General features: G+C 38.1%; 1 protein-coding gene across 2 annotated transcripts in view; it reads right to left on the bottom strand.

Moving 5' to 3' along the window:
* The window catches only part of LOC100708403 (cadherin-7), a 162950-nt gene that overhangs the window by 108161 nt on the left and 34897 nt on the right, over positions 1-19892 (bottom strand). For both annotated transcript variants that reach the window (XM_019363039.2, XM_003439147.5), the window contains exon 3: positions 11845-12139. In XM_019363039.2, coding sequence (XP_019218584.1) covers positions 11845-12139 — 295 coding nt within the window. The remainder of the gene's footprint in view (positions 1-11844; positions 12140-19892) is intronic.

Genomic DNA, 19892 nt, shown 5'->3' with positions numbered 1-19892 from the left:
AGCAGTGGCAGTGGTGAAATCATCAAGAATAGAAATTGTTAAAATAACCTTGAAAAAACACCATTCTCCACAAGTGTAGCTTTTTTTCAGTTTTGTCACATGAATAGCTAGTTGATGCTTGAATTTTCACTTTAATGGCTAGCTAACATATCTGGCAAAGCCTGTATTGTGGCAAACAGAAAGTGCTGTCTTACAAGTTGGTGATATTTTACTTTGAAGCAAACATCCTAATAAAAAATCTCACTTTCTAACATGAGATGTATTTTACAGGCTTTTACAGAATGAAGTGATCACGGGAAATTGAAGATTAGAGTCCCCCATTCTGGCCATAAAGCTGAAATTAACAGGCTCTGGCCCTGATGTGAACAATATAACAGTAAAAAAAAAAAAAAAAAGCTTGGTGAAGCTGGAGAAGTTATCACCAGGCTGGTTGTAGAGGACACCTAGATTATATCATCACCTCTTAGTCATGACAGGTTATATTACAGGTAGTTTAAAACACCAAGGTCAAAGGATGACTGTATGAAAAGAACTCAGGCAACGTCTGAATCTTTATTACAGGATGATAGTTAAAAACACTTCACAGAGGGTGTGGTGGACGACACCGTAAATTAACTTTCAATATGGACTCGCGTGGAGCGCTTTTAAAGTTTCCTCTTTTTTTCAGATGTTTTCCACAGCTTGTTTGCCCCGCGAGTCCACCAAACATCCTGTTCTAACAATAATGTCAGTATGAAAGGTAATATCATCTGGGTGAGCTGGATGTCAGAGAGAAGGAGAAAAAAAACTGATGAACACCCTGAAAATTTTAACAGATTCTTTCAGCTCCACCAGGCTGTCGTCTGCTACTCAATTTCCCCTGTCAGTGTCCTTTCAATATTTGTCCATCTTCATCGACGTGATGATCAGATCTTCCCCCTTGTTATTTATCCCCTGCAGCTGTGTACAAAACAAGTTTCCTAATCAATTCCGTATTCTCGGTGTGCAACTGTCATCTGCCAGTAATGAAAATAAATGCGGCGTGCTTAATCTGGAGCGGAGACCAATATTCTTCAGACACTTGCATGTACAGGGTGCAAGCAACTGTCAAGTGCAATATCCACTTTCCGATTGCGCGCACACAATGCAAAAGGTTTGACAGTGACCCAAAACGTGTGTTGAACTTTTGCATTAGTACAAATGAAAGGACCGTCTTAGGAATATAAATATACTTTATTTAACTCAAAAAGGTGAAAAAAACCCATCAGAACCAATTCTGCGATGTGAAAGTACATACAGGATTATTAGAAGAATCAATATTTAAAATGTTTCATTAAAGCCCAATCGTTTTGCAATGCCTCCATGAGTACTCAAGCTGCCGCAGTTGATTAAGTGATTGTATTCATGCACATTCACACCTGTCCCCACCGTTTCAGATGACAGGGATATTGATTAGAGTTCGGTTCACATTTATTCCTAACTACAAAAGCAAAATGAGTTACAAGACTTTAAAAAAAGTTACCGAGTGCCTGCTGATTTCTATGCATGTTTAACACTGTTAGGAAGCAAATACATTCTCTCAGCTGCACTACATAATATCGACCATGTTTTTAATGTGTCCAGCTTTCTGGATATTGTCTTCACCTTTTATTATATTTTACGAGACTGTGTTATATTCAGAGGTGTTTCTAATATTTTGCCTGCTTAATATGTGTTACTGGGAAGAACAAAAAAAATAATGTGATACACTTCTCAGTTAAATAATTAACATAGTGTCAAATTTACACATGTCACTGTCAACTAAAAGTGAACATAAGAGCTTTGTAAAATAGTTATTATGACAGATATGCTGCATTGTAGTTAACAAGATTAAGCATTGTGTGTAGCTCTGTGAAATTTTTACCACACAATAAACACTTCAACTCGTAGTGACAAAAAAAAAGAAAGAAAAAAAAACTTCCTTAAACCGCAGCACCTTTTCATTTCAGAATTAAAATGACTATTCCATCCTTGATCTCTGCTCTCGTGAATTCGACAGGAACTGTGACAGCTGATATAGACTGGTGAGTAGTAAATTCAAGAGCTGTGGCCTTGGGTGACATTACATTCTCTATGCTTGTAATGACCCTCAAACGCTCCTTGGCCTTTCGCTGTGCAGCGGAGAGAGCCAGGCCTCACGATTGTCACACCTCCAACTGTCCTCAAGCTCTCTTGTCTTTATTTGACATCCCACCATGATTAGACAAAAGCCCTGAGAGATCCTCAGGCCACAGGGTCACACTGTGCATGGACGAGCACTGCTTCTAATACTTAATAATAAATTCATGATTTCCTCTAAATTGAACCCATTCATCAGCGGTGCAAAGCTGTGACCATTAATGATTTAAAGACATCTATAAAGGAATTATGAAGACAAGAGTGCTTCGCCCTTTCCCGTTCTTTACTGCATTGATAATTGCTTTGAGCAGATATTTACAAAAGGAGGCAAGCATTATTCTCCTGTTGTTCTCGCAACTCGTGATGAAGACCTTCACGGGAGCTGGCAGAGTAAATAGTGCTCGGGTGGAACGTGCAGCTCACCGATTCTGGTGTGAACACATCTTCTAGTAAGTTGCTGTTATCACCGGTTGGACACGAACTCAAAGCCCTCGTACTCTAATCCTCTGGTTCCTTAAGCCTGAGCTCTGTACCCCCATTGACAGTCAGCTGTGTAATCCTTCGGAGATCTCTGTGCCTGTGCTGTAAGCAAAGCAGAGCCTCCCTTGGAACGGCTCCCGTGCCACTGTATGCCTTCTGAAATTTCCATTTGACTTTGAACACTCTGGAAATAGCCTTTGTTTTTTTCTAATTTACATTTGCATGACAACAAGCATGTTGAAGCACTGCGGTGATCCTAACCAGCATTGAGTTTGCACAGCTGTCATGTACTGCTCGAGGTAAAAACTATAAAAATAACATATCAATCACATACAGCAAAGCATACGTGAAAGGGTTCTCGAACCAGTGATCAATCCACAAAGTGCTATCACCAGAGCGTCCCACAGCTCCATGTTCCTGTTTAGCTTCTTCAGCTCATTATTTGCTTATCTGGCCTACAAGCTTACTGCTGTGCTTCATTCACAGAGTTTCATTGCATAATTGTACACTGTGAACTTCCAAAACAGAGAAAAAAAAGAAAACTCTAAAACTCTACTGTGCACAAATGCTAGCACAAGCTGATTGTGTATAAGTATACAATCATATCAGCGTAAAAAGTGACCCTGAGTGGCCAAAAGCACAATTCATTGCAGATTAACGAACCATCTAACCTCATGTTTTAACTGAAACGTGCCCTCTACATATTAAAAAACAATGCATTCAAACCCAGAGCTTTCTCGCCCACCTGCCTGCAGTTACAGCTTGCACAATAACACTCCTACTTACAGCCTTGACAGCGTTTCAGTGATGCTACCCAGTGTGTGATGCTCACTCTTTTAATTACGTACAGAATTTCTCAATTTTCTCTGGAAAAAAGGTCACAATCCGCCACTCCATTATACCCTTTTGGTAGCAATGATACTAAAATGGGTTTATGGTGTTTTATTGTGAATTTTACATTTAATTTACTGACTGAAAAAAGTGGATAGTCTTTGGCCAAGACATTCTCGAGCAGTTACAGGTTGTGTAGATTGTGTAATTAATTTGACATAAAATGACTTTTTACACTTTAGGCATAAAATCGTGTCAAACTTTGTGTTTGTAATTTTTAATCAACTGAAAAGCTCAGGTCACCTTTTCAGTCTTCTGACACCCAGGTTCATTTCTGTCTCCATCCCAGCACTCACAGCTCACTTGTGATTAGACCACAGCTCCCAGCATGCCTTGGAGTGCCTTGGGAACCCCTAGGTGGAGCTGGAGGAAGCTAAGGGTGTCTGTGCTGCTCGGGATGCCGTGTTGCCACAGTGAATTGCCAAAGTAATGGCTGTGCAAAAATGTATTCATCAGGATCAGATGTTTTTCAGAGAAATTTCAGCAGGGAGGTACACTGTAAAATATAACTTGTTGTTTCAACTTAAAAATATGAGGTAAAGGGCTGCCTTAAAATTTAAGTTAAGTCAAGAAATAGAGTTTGTTCTTATAACACAACCAATTGTTATCTTAATGAAAAATCACATGTTGTCTAAACTTCGTCTTAGTTTAGTTGACTGAGATTTGTTAGTCAGTTCAGCTCCTTTAATTGTCATCTTTACTTGGGAAAACCCTTTCAGCTAAATTAAAATAATCTATTGTTTAAACTCTTGTCCTAGTTCAGTTGACTTGGGTTTTTTAGTTAATTCAAATACTTTAGTAGTTCTTTTAACTTAGGAATCTATTTAGCTTAACTAACATAACCTGTTAGCTAAGTTGATTTAAGTTTATTAATTACCTGAGCTCCTTAAGGTAGCTGAGTGAACTTGTAAATCAGTTTCATTTTAATTATCAGAGTTGATTGACTGGATGTAAAGAAGAATGTGTATTAAACATCTTAAGTTTTGTTTTGTTTTTTTAGCTTTCTAACATCCATTTCAGCAAAACTACCTGTTAGGTTTATCTTAGATCTCAGGTTTAAATATCTACATTCCTTTAAATTAATTTCTGTTGTTTACAGAAAAAAAATAAAACCCCACAGATTCCATTAAAGTCTATCTGATCATTTCATACAGAAAGTTTGTTTTAAGAACATGACAAGACAATTACTCATGAGCACCCAACATTCACCATTTATTGTGCCATCTTAGTCATCTGAGAAACAGAAAAATCAGTGACGTAGCTCATCAGGCTCACAATCCATCAAAACTCAAAGGCTGCTCCCTGTGAAACAATAAATTTGAACTTGGTCTTGAGCCCAGTTTGGGTGAAGATTAAATTCTGACCAATACTCTCGGAGCAGTAGTGATTCTTGTGAAGTAACAACATAAAGTCTGCATTAATGTAATGTATCAACGGGACACTTGCTATTTAGAAAAGTTATTCTTTACATTTACAAAATTTTAAACTTCATTGTGCTCAGTCACACCTGTTAGCATAAACTTGAAATATTAAAATAGTACAAAACCTTTGATAAGTGACAGTAAAGATCAGTTTATAACAACTAAGACATCAAACTCTTGTATTTGTCTTCGTTTACAATTGCAACAAATTCCACAGAACCAATATCTCTGAAAATGAGTGCATGCTTCTGAAACATTTGATAATATGAATATTTCAGAAACATCAGTTTGAGTCTGCTCAATTGCAAAACAAAGGAAAAACTACTGACTTGCATGAGATAAGCATCTGCAAAGTCCACCATTATATGTTGTTCACATAAGTTTCTTAAACCATGAACAAATGAGTAATTGTCTAATCTGGAATTTGTAAAGTGTAGTCATTTAGTGACATACAAAAGTGAGAATGAGAACTTGCAAGAATAAAAAAAACAAACAGTAAAATAAAAACTGTCCTTAACACTAAGGAGCATACAATTACAGTTCTGCATGGCTTTCTGCAAGAGTCTGTTTCTTAGACCATGCACTAGTGAGATGCACTGCCTTCCACCAATGTTCATTAGGATGTTCTGAATGACTTCAAAGATGTCCTTAAGTTCCTTTGGATAGTCTGTGTTGAGGGCAAAAAGAAGGCCCATCAGCATGGAAATGGCACTTGAGACATTCCTCAGATTAGACAGGATTACTGCCGCCTCAAGGACAACCAACACATCGATGATGTCTTCTTCTTTCACCATCACAATGCCAACTTTCATCCTCTTAGAAAACGTGTCTTCAATACCTGTCGGCTATAAAAGGGTTCAAAGACAAAAAAAAAAAAAAAAAATTACACAATTACAATTACACAATATCCTTTGTGCTTAAGAATTCATGTCTTTCCAAAGAAGAGCCATACTGATGCTTTGGATGATGGTGATTGGCTTTGGGTAACACTTATCAGTTGTTAAAGTTTTTTCAGAATGAGATATGCACCCCCATGTTACAAATCCATTTCTTGCTTTAAACAAAGACCATGTTCATAAATAACTGAGCATGTCTTCAATTGCAGAATTCAAGCAAAATTTTCAATTTAAATGGTAAATGGCCTGTATTTGTATAGCGCTTTACTAGTCCCCTAAGGACTCCAAAGCGCTTTACACATTCAGTCATTCACACACATGGGTGGATGACTGAATCGTGGCTGAAGAGTTGACAGTTCGTCTTATAATTGGAAGGTTGCCGGTTCGAGCCCCAGCTCCGACAGTTTCAGTCGTTGTGTCCTTGGGCAAGACACTTCACCTGTTGCCTACTGGTGGTGGTCAGAGGGCCCGGTGGTGCCAGTGTCCGGCAGCCTCGCCTCTGTCAGTGCACCCCAGGGCGGCTGTGGCTACAATGTAGCTGCCATCACCAGTGTGTGAATTTAAATCTACTTATGCTAAATATTGGCTGTGCTCTAAACCAAATCTGGCTGAGAATACATGAAATGTGCAAACTGCAGCTACACTACAGGATCAGATTGTGGCTCCATAGACAATGCTTCTTTAATCAGTTTATTGATTAAAGTTTATTTTTTCCCCCTATATTAACAGCATGAAAAAAGAGCATATAGACATGGCTGAACAGGTTGCATAATTGGCACTGAATATCAACATCCACCTTTACCCAGCTGCCCAATGACTCTCGGCCAGTAACCTTTAATTGCTTACCCAGTCTACACAGTCTCTTTTCCAGGGTCCAGGACATTTCACCAAAGTATTGCCCCCCACAGCTGTAGCAGCCACTGCAGCCCCTTAAATATCCTAATATCTCTGCCATTACAATATACAATGTGAGAAATCAAACGTAAAGCTGAAGTGAACAGTACAGCAGCGAAATGTCAAAGACCCTGGTGAAGACATGAATAAACACAAGACACTAATAATATCAATGCTAGCTTGCCAGTTAGTTTCTCTGAAACCCAGACCAAATCCAGTGTCAAAGATCTTGTAATAATACATTTGGTGAGGAAAAAGTACACATGTTATCATGTGGCATCTATTGTTTCATAGATGCCACATGTTTCATTTAAAATCCACTGTGGTGCTGTCATTATTAAATTTACTAAAAGAAACAATGCTAACCTTCACAGTCTTGAAAGTGTGTGAGGGATCTTCCTTTAGAAAATTAGGTCGTCTGTCCTCTTCCTTTGTGTAGGGCTCTGGTCAAAGAAGTCAAAAAGAAAACAAAAACACTTTTAAACAGTGTTTATGAAGCATGTAGACAGCTCCAAATTCACAGCTTTTGATACATAATTCCATCAATATATGATTATCATTGGAGATTTTGAATCAGGCTTATCAGGACATTCAAGTAGAATATGATATCCAACCTACCACCAATATACATAGATTCTGTAAAAGTTACCACACTAAATGTCCGGTTGTGAAATATGATGACAGACTTTACTTATCAGCTTTCTTTCAATGAGTTCATCAGTTGAACTGGATAACCTAAAACTTAAACAAAGGATTAGATTTCGCAGTTGAACACTTACATCATCTCCGAAGCATCTTATGAGCCTAGTTAGCCCTCCTATGCCGCTCTTGATTTTGTACAGCTCCACGAACCTCTCCATAATGGTCAAGCACAGCAAAAAGGAACCCTTTCAGGTCAACAGATGTAAGACGGGCAAATTCTGCTTCAACCTGAGCAATAGAAGAAGAGGGGTGGAGAGTACAGACAGAATAAAAAAAAGATTCTTTGAGACCCAAATTTAAGCAAACAGTCATCTGAGGCCCATTAGAGAAAACACAAACACACAAAAGCAAACAAACAAAAAGATGCACTTTACCTGCCGTTCAGTGAACAAGGAAGTTCAGAGAACAATAAGCTCTGTCTCGAAATCTTTTAAAGTAGAATGATTGTGAAAATGACTTATGTGATGTAAAACTTTAGTAAACGTGCGATTAAAAGAACACTGAGTAAAAGGACAAGTAACAGTTTCCTTATTCCTCAGATGTTTACCTTGATGAGCAATACTGTTTTAGTCCAACTGCCTCATTAAAGTTACACAACAGGCTTTTTACATTAAAGCCAGCAAGTCCATTACATACTCCCTTTTTAGATCTGAAATACTGTGCAGATTCTGTGTATATGTAGTGGACAGCAATTTACCCAAAAGAGTGCAAAGTTTGCAAGTCCACCTCATTTAAATGACAAGGACAGATGTGATCATCTAGACCTGTGAAAATAAATTAATGACAAACTTGCAGTTATGGATGTTATTACAACCACAAGAACCTAAACAGTCTGCTCCATTGCTTTTGTTAATGAATCATTTGTTGGTAACACGTCTGAATATTTAGTTTATGCCACCTGCATGTGATCATCAATAGTGCCATATTACTTCTTAAGAAGTACCCTGACACTACAATCTTTGTATCATTTGTTCTACAGAGCTATTAAATTACAATATAATCTGAGGTGTTTCCAGTATGACAAAATGCACAAATTGTAACTTACCATTTGACTCCACTGACAAAAATAAATCCCCAGCATCAAGTTTGGCTTCACAGACCTAAAATAAGTAAAATAAAAATATATGTTATAATTATATTGTTTTCGCCATTTATTCATGTTTGCTAATTTTCTGACATATAAACAATGTTAGTTTTGTTACAATACAGAGAATGCAGTTTAATTAAAAGGTAAATTATGCAAAAAAAAAAAAAACTTCTGCAGTATATCATGCCAAAAATCAGTGTCTCTGATGCCAATTATTTTATCACTACAGCTCTTTTAGTATGGAAACTCACACAATCTAGTCATACTGATCACAAGAGTTCAAAAATAAGTCAAAATAGTGAGCTGTGTAACAAATAACTGCACAATAGAATTAAAGCAAAAAATAAACACACTGGAGGACTATCTGATAAAAACTAATATAATGCTGGTTTGTAGACCATATTTTGTCTCAGTCCTCAGTGCACTCTTGCAGCTTAGCATGCAGCAGTTAATAACAACTTAAGTGATTACATAGGGGTAAACAGATGACAACAAGCATCGGAGTCCTGCCAAAAAGTTCTTTTTGAACCCAGCCAGTTATTGGAAATATTGCCAAAATGAACTTCCAAAATACAACAGCCTGTGAACTTGAAAGAAATTTACAAGTACAGAGACAATATGAAATAAGCTTTATTAATTAGCTGAGTTAGCTTGCTAATATCGCAACAGTGGTTGAGTGCACAACCTTAAAGCTAGCGGCACAATACTTGTGATTTGGTCAGTGCCACATTAAACCCATAAAAAAGGCCATGTGTCAGTTTATTAGGTCAAGTTTGGTCATGACACACAAGCTGGACCTTGTCGGCTAAAGTTACATTAGCTAAAGCAAACATTTCGGTAAAAGAGAAAAACACACATCATGCCATAAATTCAAAACATGTTCCAACTTTTGTAGCTCTCTTTCCTTATAGTTATAACCAGTGTTACTCACCTTGAAAGCATATTCCAAAGAAGACGATTAGAAAACGTCCAAGTAAAGTGAGCATGTCGTTAACCGCCAATTCCCCATGATGCACCTCGGTAGCAGTCACGTGAGGCAGTTTTGAATCCTGCTGTGCTCAACTTACCCACGTTGTCAAGTTCACATAAGTTGCTGATTTAGCTGGACATGAGTTTTCAAGTTAGCTTTTTTTGGTGTAATTGGGACGTTTTTAACTTGTAATTCTATGTTATAACAACAACTTCAGTCATCTATCGTCAAACTGATATAGAATAATATGTTGAAATAACAAACAGCTAGAATTACATTTTACAGTGTACTGGGAGTTACTGGCTGCAATGAACTCTGAGTCCAATTTGTGGAAAAAATGCCTTTGGCCTTCAAGCCTGATTCAGACCTTAAGTTTGCCTGAGTTAGTTTTCAAACATGAGTCACTCATCAACATTTCAAGCCTAGAGGTCTGTTTTGGCATATGTGAATATGTTAATATCTGAAATAAAACAAGCCCTAAAAATATCCTAAATCCTAAATATCCTGAATATTAATTTTATTTATTATTTTTTTATTATTTTTTTTATTTTAGGTGAGTATAAACCAGGCATGCTCTAGACATTAGATAATTTATATGGAGGTCACTTTTTCTTACTGCATTCCTAATACACCTGCTAAGATGAATGGCCTCAGGATGTTGTTGCCACTCATTTGCATTTACTTGCATTTTGAACCTGAGCAGGACCTGTCTGAAACCTTGAAGGAAATCTTGACCACACAGCTTACAGACAGGGGCTGATATGATAGCGCCCTCAAGGAGTGTTTTTTAAACAGATAAAAGGAATACCTGTTGCAATAAATGCTAATGTGATCAATAGAATATCAATTGCTGAGTCCTTAGGAGAGGTATTATTGTGCAGTATAATGTTTTTACCTGTGCTTGCTTTAGATATAGCAATGCCAGTCTGTTAATCTGCAGACTGCTGTAGTTGGTCAGCTGTTCTGTAGAAGCACACTTTTTTTCAGATATCCTGTGGGGGTTACAGGAATTCTGTGGCATTCCCATGAGATTCAAGGGAGTCAATTCTCAATTACTATTCGTCTTGTAAATGTACAGGACTGGAAAAAAGTCAACATTGAAGAGGAAAAAGGTAATGGATCGGGAGTGGGGAGGGGCTTGATAGTATGTGCAGCCTTTTTCTAGCTTTTAAAATCTTGTGCTTCTAGCATCACCAGTTATTAGTTGTATTTCAATAAAACCTGATCAAGACATCCCTAAATCCCAGAAGGATCGGTGATATCAGCAGTGGTTACTCTCTGATGCGTCACAAATCAGTAAAAATTGTCTTAATGTGCGACACAGATTAGTACAGAGATCCATGGTTCCCAGAAGATTTATGCTGATGGATTGATGAGTTTTTTCATTTTTGGTTTTAATCAAAAAGTTTTCACTGATTAATTAACATGATATCATGACTGTCAGGTTCTACATATAACCGTTTGTGATGAGTTGACTTTTTCTCTTGTGCAATCATCATGTTAAAATTTTGTTTATGCTAAAACCTGCTAGTATTAGCGCTACATGATACCTATGGAATATATAAAAATAAAGGCAAGCTTTACAGAGTGGCTGAAGAGAAATGGTTTTAGTTTCTTAATCTTTGTGCATCATCCTGCTTTTTGAAGCTTTAAAAAATGAACAGCGAGGCATCCATGACCTTATTCATCAGGATCACAGCAGAAAAGGAGAAAGAAGCCAACAGACCTGTGCGCTCTGGCCAAGGTATTCCCAAATCAAGGTAATTTAACCTGGATCTCATTTGATGTGGAGCCCATGAACAAGAAGGGCTTCATACTGGTTAAATTATATTCAGTATGATTAGTATGTAGTCAGTCTTACAAACTGAACATGCTGGACTCAAATTAATATTGCACACGTTCCAAATCCCCCCCTCCACCCACCCCTCACGACCTAAACACTGGGAGAGATGAAGACGAATTCAGTGAGGTGGAAAATTATCAAAGGCAGATGTTGGAGCAAGGACAAGTCAAAGAGAAAGCAAGAGTAAGAGAGAGAGACTTGAAGAGTGTGCGGAGAGGGGGGAAAATGACTTGTTTGGTTATGGTAGTGCTGGGACGAATAATAGTTCATCCAATATACAGGTTTTTCTTTTCCACATGATGTGAATTTTTCATAGACTCCACTCAGGTGTACAGATAATTAGCTCTTGTGGGTCTTCAGGAGAACCAAAACTATCACACTGTTCAAGAAAAATAAGCACAGTGCATTAATAGGTGACCACTTTTAACTTACTTTACAATTCTTACTTACAATGTTATATCACTTTTAACACTTTGGTTATTAACCTTCAATCGATTATGTGTAAAAGAACTAGAGTAACTTACCTAAGGGTGACATCTCTGGTACTCCTGCCAGATATGGTCCATCAGGAAATTTGGGCTCATTGTCATTGATGTCCTGGACTTTGACCACAAATTCAGATTTGGGTTCCACAGGTAAATTGGTGAGTCGGTCTACAGCTTGAGCTTGAAGGGTGTAGTAAGCCTGAGCCTCTCGATCAAGCCGCTTTGTGGCATGGATGTCTCCCGTGTTCTCATCAATGGTGAAGATGGAGGTGGCACCCTCACCAGAGAGCACGTACTTCACCTTGCCATCTCCTTTGTCCACATCTGAGTGTAGCTGTCGAAAGGAAAAAGAACCGGAGTTTAAATGCAGCCACACCAGACTGTAAACGTTTGAGTGTTGATGTTGGACTGAAGAATGATGTGAGCACTTCTGGTTTAAATGATACATAAAATCTTATATTAGCATGTATTAAATAATTATTAAACAAGTGAGGAGGATGCTTCATTCTCCATTTTTAGCAAGATAATACGAGTATTTTATTTCCCTAAAAAAGAAACATTCTTCTTTTTAGCTTTTCTGAAACTCCCTTGTTCTTGTGCCCTTTTACAAATGTCCTATTCCCCTTTCCATAGTTTCAAATGCAAACCACCTCCAGTAAATAGCAGTTAATAGCAGCAGGAGATGCATTTGATCAAAGGGCAGCTAACACAGACAGTGATACAGTATTGCTTCTAATGTTCTCCTCCTTTGATCCTTTAAAGAGTAAAAATAGCCAGAATCACAACACAGCCACAGTCTTTAACCCTTTGTGCGAAGAGATTTTGTCAGATTACATCATAGCTTTAAAAACATCATTGTTCCAGTGCAGACTGACAGCTTGAAAAGTGGCTTGCAAGTTAATTGGTGGTTAACATGTAGTTAATGTGCAGCATGTCAATCACAATTTCATACTCATTACATTGTTTGGCACCAGGAACAGAAAAAGTGGAAATGTAGATAGCTGTTTTTTAATTTAGTTTTTTATTTATTTATTTAAATACAGCTGTGCAGTGAACACAGATAATAGGAGAGAACCAAACAGAGCTTAGGTTGCAGTGAAGTCCAAACAGTAACATGAAAGCACAGTAAATCACTCCCAGTTATTTAATGGTTTTAAATCAGTCTAAACATTCGTCTGTTTGCCTCTGGTCACTGCTTTTATTATCACATAAATCTGGGCTTACCATCAAAGCTAATGATAACTTTAGCCACACAACATACAAATACTAATGATTTTCCTGTAGATTTGATAAAGCTGCCTTTAAATCCTAAAACGAATCTACTGGGTTTTCAGTTCCTCGGATGCTGCAAGTGCAGGGAAACTCTTGTTTTTGTCCTTGTAGCCAACAACAGAACATTTAGCTTGCTTTGCTTGTGGCCGAGACATTTCTAAAGTTAGAGTAAGAGTGGCAGGCTTCTGCTGGTTGTTTGGTATTTAAAAAGCTGAGGCTCTAAGCCACGAGTGAAGACTGGTTCTTGTCCCTTTTGACATCATAGAGCGCTCATTCAGAGACGCACTTTATAATATGTAGAGAAGGGAAATAAATATATGCTGTGTACATTTTTAGACACGTCGGGGATTCTTAATTATGTTCAAAGAAAATTAAAAAGCGGAAATCACATAATATGTTCCTCTATTAGACTTTACAAACAACAAATACAGCTATAAAATGTCTTTAAAACATTCAGTATTTAATCCGTACAAATATTCACTGTCATGTTGTTACAAATATGTACAAACAGCGCAAGCAAACACATCATGTTTATTGGATAAACATTCAAATCAGATCAAAAGATCAAAACATGCACCATTTATGCATGAATTATGGTACCAAATCCCACCATGATTTGCATTCTGCTGCAAATAATGGAACGAAATGAAACGCTGCCTTTTACTGTAATGACAGTGTGACTTCCTAACTAATGTAATGGTCATTACAAACAAAACTAGCAATTTTCCATTAAAACCCCAGCAATAACAAGCTCATCTGACATCAAAAATGTACTACAGTGGTTACAAAATGTGTTCATTGAATGTGTGTTGAATCAATAAAACAATAATGATGCACCAAATGGATTTGTGTTTTTCACACATTTTCTGACCAAAAATCTGTCATTAGGGCTGAGATGAATGGCTCCACTGGAAACATTAATCATCTCATTTTTTTGCCAAAGACATATATATACAAAGCTCTCTAAACGGGGTTCACGAAACTACACGGGGAATTGTGACGCTCCAATCGAATTCCTTTTTCTGTATGTCAGGTGAAGATATGCCAGAATTCCAGTGCTCAAACAACAGCGTGTTAAAGTTATATGGAGTGAAATTAGGACTCAGTGTTTCCATTATGTGCTTCTTTCTATCTTTTTTTCCTTTTTGAAATAAAACAAAAACAGATGATTTTATAGACGTGAATGTTCTAACTGGAATTGGTGACGAGACATCTGGATGTTAAACCTTAGATCACGTTTGCAGGTTCCTCTTGTTGCCATTTAAAGCATACAAAGTGTGGCTTTAAGTTTATCCACTAGCAAAAAGGATTTGACAGGATTATGTCTTCTGAGGATAAATAGCAAGAGCTGAGGTTATGTACCAAGAGTCGTGCTGTCAGATCCGTCCTGTTTAATGATCATATAAACCATCCGTCTTTAAATCTAGTCGTGCACCAAACAACATTGAGGACGATACTTTTAAATCAAACCGTTGTTCACCTCACAGCATGTGGGCTAAAAGAAAGTTTGACTGGTGGAGTAGCTAGAATGGGTATTAATAGGACTTGTTGTGATGTTGCATAGACAGAAATACTGTACACCTTTACAGAGAAGATAGACAAACTACATGTTTTATCAAGGTACCTTTGTAGTTACTGCAGCAACATTCTGCTTATGACAGCGTTTTAATCTAAGAAGAGCAAGTCGAGGCTTTAAAGATGACTTAAAGACCCTTTCTCAAAGTACGACTCCAACAAAATATTCCTTAAACACTTCTAAAGAAAGAAATTCAAATTATCAGGACAAGTAACCAGTCCTGAATAATCCTGTTTGAAGTTAGAGCTGCGTGATGGACATCCACTCCACAGCCACACAGCACTGATGTGTATCTTAGGGGAAGGCAGTAGTTAGTTGGAATTTAATAACGGGCAGACTGCATTTTTTTGCTATAAGTATTTAGCACAGTGGATATTTCTGCCTTTACTTCATCATCTTAGACATGACAGAACATCTGATTCTTGATATTCAGTGTTTAAAAGTGTATAGGAAAAAGTTGTGGCAGTAATGAATGCACTTTAAGACTCAAACTAAATCTTGAGAACAATAATATCAGCTACGTCTGGGTTTTGTCTGTCTGTGTTTTTGTTCCAGCTTTCCTTCCTCTGCAAAAGACTGGAGACAAACAGCTTCTGAAAAGTATTAGGTACACATTGGCAATGATTGCAAGGTAAACTTCGCCAAGGTAAATGGCTGCTTTAGTCAGCGAGTACTGCACTTATATAAAATCGAAGGACTCGAGCTTTGAAAACACAAGAGCTTTTAATGTAGCTGTCCTGTATCTTTCATTAATGTCTCTGGCCTTTGAAATGCTCACTTCATTTAAACTCCACACCCTAATTTGTAGCATATGATCAGACAACCTTGATGGTATTTCTATAACATCAGATTTACTTTCAGAGCTACAGGAGATATCAGAGAAGTGTGTTTCTTGATACTGTAGAGTTGATTTTCTTGGAAGAAGTAAACTTTGGATTCCTACAGCCAGAGCCAAACCCGTATTGAAATGACAGAATATCAAAAGTCATGCTCAAAATTGTGACATGAGATAGAACAGCTGTTCACTTGACTTCTTGGCAATATACCACATCATCACGTTTTACTGTGCTGACCTTCTCCTTCTACAGTTAGGTCTAGAAGTATATGGACAGTGTAATTTTGCTTCTGTACACTGGCAGAGTGCTTTTAAATCAAGCAGCCAAGATGTGATTGAAGTGCAGACTTGAATGTTTAATTTAGGGGAGTGAAAAAAAAAGTATTTTATTAAGAGTTGACAGCAATTTTCACATCATTTTTTATGCTGTCCTCCATTAGAGGCTCAAAATAATGTGAAGAAACTAACATAATTTTAAATACAAGGATTGTTTTTGATATTTGGATGAAAATCATTTGCAGGCTGTCAACATCACTAAATGCTGGTTTCCTCCTGCCAGGTCTTTACTGGAGCCAATTTCAGCTGTTGCTTGCTTGCAGGTCTCTTTGGCTTCAGTTTTATCTTCAGGTACTGAAAAGCATGCTCTACTGGATTGAAGTCAAGTGAACGGGTCATTGAAGATTAAGCCATTTCTTTGGTTTAAGAAACTCTTTGGTTGTTTTGACAGGACACTTTGGATCATCATCCATTTGCACCGTGAATCACTATGCAGTCATCCTGGAACTTTGGTCAGCAAACCCATAAATTCAACTTTCACTGGCAGACATAGATTCCCATGCCATAACAGTGGCTCCACCACGTCTGACAGATGATGTGGTATGCTCGAGATTCTAAACTCCTTCTTTCGTTTTCCATACTTTTCTCTTTCCATCATTCTAGAACAACTTCATCTTGATTTGAAAAATGAGGCAGGCCTGTCAGTTAATTGTCCAATTACTTTTGAGCCTCAGAAAATGTCCGACTCTGTATAAAAATGGCTGTAATTCCTAAACAATAAATGCAATACTTTTGTTAAACCCCTTAAATTAAAGCTGAAAGTCTGCACTTCAATCACATCTTGATTGTTTGATTTAAAATCCACTGTGGTGGCTACAGAGTAAAGGGTACACTGTGAATGTCTCATAAAGTCTACAGTACAACATCATCAGCGAGGAGACAAGATGTAACAAAAAAGGGGTCAATGGATGCAGTCAGGGTGGATGAACAGGTTAATGGGACTACAACAAACGCCTATCAGGGGTACCTGAAAATGGAAACTTTATACCACACCATCTGCTGTTAATGAAACCTGGACATAAACATCTCATGTCAGGTAAAACTCTATCAAAGTAAATTTAAAATACTGTTTATATGTGCAAGAAAAAGACTATTCAGCATCGTCTATTCCTATTTCAGAATCTATCAATTCCTAGAGACAAATAGCAGGTTTCAGATTTGCTGCTCATGTCGAAACACTGGTATCCTTTGTGTAAGACATAGCTTTTGTCCTCGTTTTAAAGACAAAATTGAACTAAATCTTTATTTAAATAGCTTTACAGCTGCTTGTTGCAAATTCAGCAATACCTCCAAAAATGTAGTGAACACTAATATAAATCTCACACAAAGTGGCTGTGCAAACTCCAAAGAGAAACTCCTTGCAGTGACTTTTGGTAGCAGTGACCTGATCAACTTCTGCTCCTCCTCAATCTGAGATGCATCACGTGAAATCTCCTTGTCAGCATCCTTGTCAGACTGGTCTGTTTCCTCCAGGAGCCTGACCTTAAAGTGATACTGAAAATGCACATTCCCAATGACAGCCAGAAAACAGCTAGAGCACTTTGCATCCCTGAGGAAATTTTCTCCATGCTTAGCAAAATTCCCCTGCGGTGCTTCTTTACTAGTTTCATAAACTCCACCAGAGAAATGAGTAAGCCTCAAAAATAGTTTCCCGGCATATCTTTCTCTTAGATAACATGACATGTAGGTTGAGGAATTCTTCACTTGTATGATCCCCAGCTGAGATCAGCAGCTAACTATCAATGATGAAAAAAGTCAGGGCAAAGGCCTGGCCTCTCCCTTCTAGAGCCGTCTGATGGTTCGCCAGAACTTCTTTGATGCTACAAAACTTTTAATATCCTTACTGCACCTGACCCAGAGCTTAAGACCAGAAAAAGTACAGTTACTGTACTTTCCCCTGCAGCAACAGAGAAGAATGTTTTTCAGCACTTTAATATATATAGAGAGAGATATAAGCGTAGTTGAGGAGACTATAATGAAACTCTTCTTTCAATTTATCTGTAAATGTCAACATCTCATTATGGTATAAATAACAATGGTATTTCACCACACAAAGGTAGAGAATGATTAGGTCAATATTATTTTGGTGGTGCTGACGGAGTATAAGCTTAAGAGAGGATATAACACCAAAGGTCTTTTATTAATGGAATCCATCAGGCTGCTGATGGATTCAGCACTGAGGCCATGATGATTGCAGTGGCTGTGTCCTCAGGCCTAAGCATGCATATGTCATCCCTCTTATGGAGCCTACTGTGTTTATTCACCATCTCCTGCTGTCAGGAACAAACCTAAGGTAAATTGTCAGTCTTGGGGAGAGTCAACATTTAATCTCGAGGAAGCCATCCGTAGCAGTTTGTTTCCGGTAAATGCCATGGACAAGAAGGACAAAGCAGACAGGCCACAAAGTATGCAAGCAGGGTCGGGGGTCAAACGCAGTATGTGGTCTTTTCAGTGCACTGTTTGGTTTGCTACATTTCCAGCTCTGCTTGCAAAAGAAGAACACAGAAGAGTCCAGCGTCTGGCTCCACACATTCAGTCCAAAACTGCAGACTACATAAAATATGTATTACTTTGGTGAGGATTTTTAAAAGTACAGCCAATCTAATACTTTTTCTCTATCATTAATCTAATCCATTTTGCTGCTAATTTTCAGGTGCTTTTTGAAGTTTCAACTCTTGTTCCTTTCACTCAGCACCATATTTGCTAAAATGTAAACTCCTGTTATTCTTTTCTTCGCTTCCCCCGAGGTGAGTGTAACACAGCATGCGGCACGGTGCTGCACGGCAGCGTAGCTCAAAGGCGCTCCCAGGGATTGTGAAGGAGGGGTGGGATCTGAACACGAACCCTTCTGAAATCATTGCTGACACTTATCATCACTTTGTATGCAGGCAGTTCTCCAGGGACCAGCCTGTTAGCTTTGTGTTTGCTTGTTTACCTTGTAGCGAGGGAGAAGGGTAAAAAGCATGAAAGAACCCATAACAACCCACTGATTCCTGCTTGTCCTTTTACTAAAACTACTGCACAACATTTTCAAATTATTCTAGCGTTTGAATTTTCATTTTCACCATTGAGTCAAACAAAAAAATGCATGTCGTGCTTGAATAATGTTTAATCCTGTTGCCCCCCCCCCTTCCTCTGTTTTGCTTAGCTGTGTGCGATATGAAAAGAATACAAATATAAAGTCTCATAAAAGAAAATACAAATAAAAAGATGCATGTTTCAAGCTTTGGATGTTTTTTCAGAAGGTGTTTCTTCTATTCAGTGGACTGAACAACCTAAAATGGATATAAACATCAATACCTAGAGGCAACCTGTGAGCAATACTCAATCCTGTACACTAAAGCAGCCTCAGCTGTTGCTCAAGAGCCCTTAATCAGGCATCGCCCTCAAGATATTTCACAGAGCTCCTTGAAGATCAGGGCTCAACAGGTTGTCTTCTAGCAAGGTAGCAGAGTATCTCAAAAGAAAGAAAAATATGAAACACTGAAAACGGTGCGCTCTGACATTGTTTCCTGTTGAGAAACTGATGGCGCACAGGAAGCCTTAACCCATTACAAATCATATTCTACATAATAGCATAATTACAAACAGGAGTTGGCATTAAATAAGCATTACGTCTGGACACTAAACACATGCTATATGTGAAACAAACAGGAGCTCAGAGTCATTAATGAAAGCATACGTAAAACTCAAATAACATAAGTACACAGACAGGACAAAGGGCCTTTCTGGGAGGGAAAAGAGCTAAAAATGTAGACAGAGGCTTCAGTGTAGCTGTCACTGACATCAGCTCTTGCTTGGCTTTTCATCTATTCACTCGGCCATGTTCTGGTGAGTAGCCATGGTGCTGTGCTTTGAGAGAGGCTCAGTAGCTCAGCCTCCCTTCTTTCATTTCAAGTTGCGAGGTGGGGAATTAGTGATCACCATGGAGAGACTGGTAGCTATCACACAGCAGTGTACAGTTGCATGGGATCTGCACCCCTGAAGTTGTTTCCTTATTGTGCTTAGGTTTAATACATGATGTCTTCACATTAGTGTAAGTTTAACACATTTCCGTCATTAACATAA

Source organism: Oreochromis niloticus, linkage group LG9 (genome assembly GCF_001858045.2).
Source record: "Oreochromis niloticus isolate F11D_XX linkage group LG9, O_niloticus_UMD_NMBU, whole genome shotgun sequence".
Taxonomy (NCBI): domain Eukaryota; kingdom Metazoa; phylum Chordata; class Actinopteri; order Cichliformes; family Cichlidae; genus Oreochromis; species Oreochromis niloticus.
Note: the sequence above shows the minus strand (reverse complement) of the source record. Positions and strands in the feature narration are given on the sequence as shown.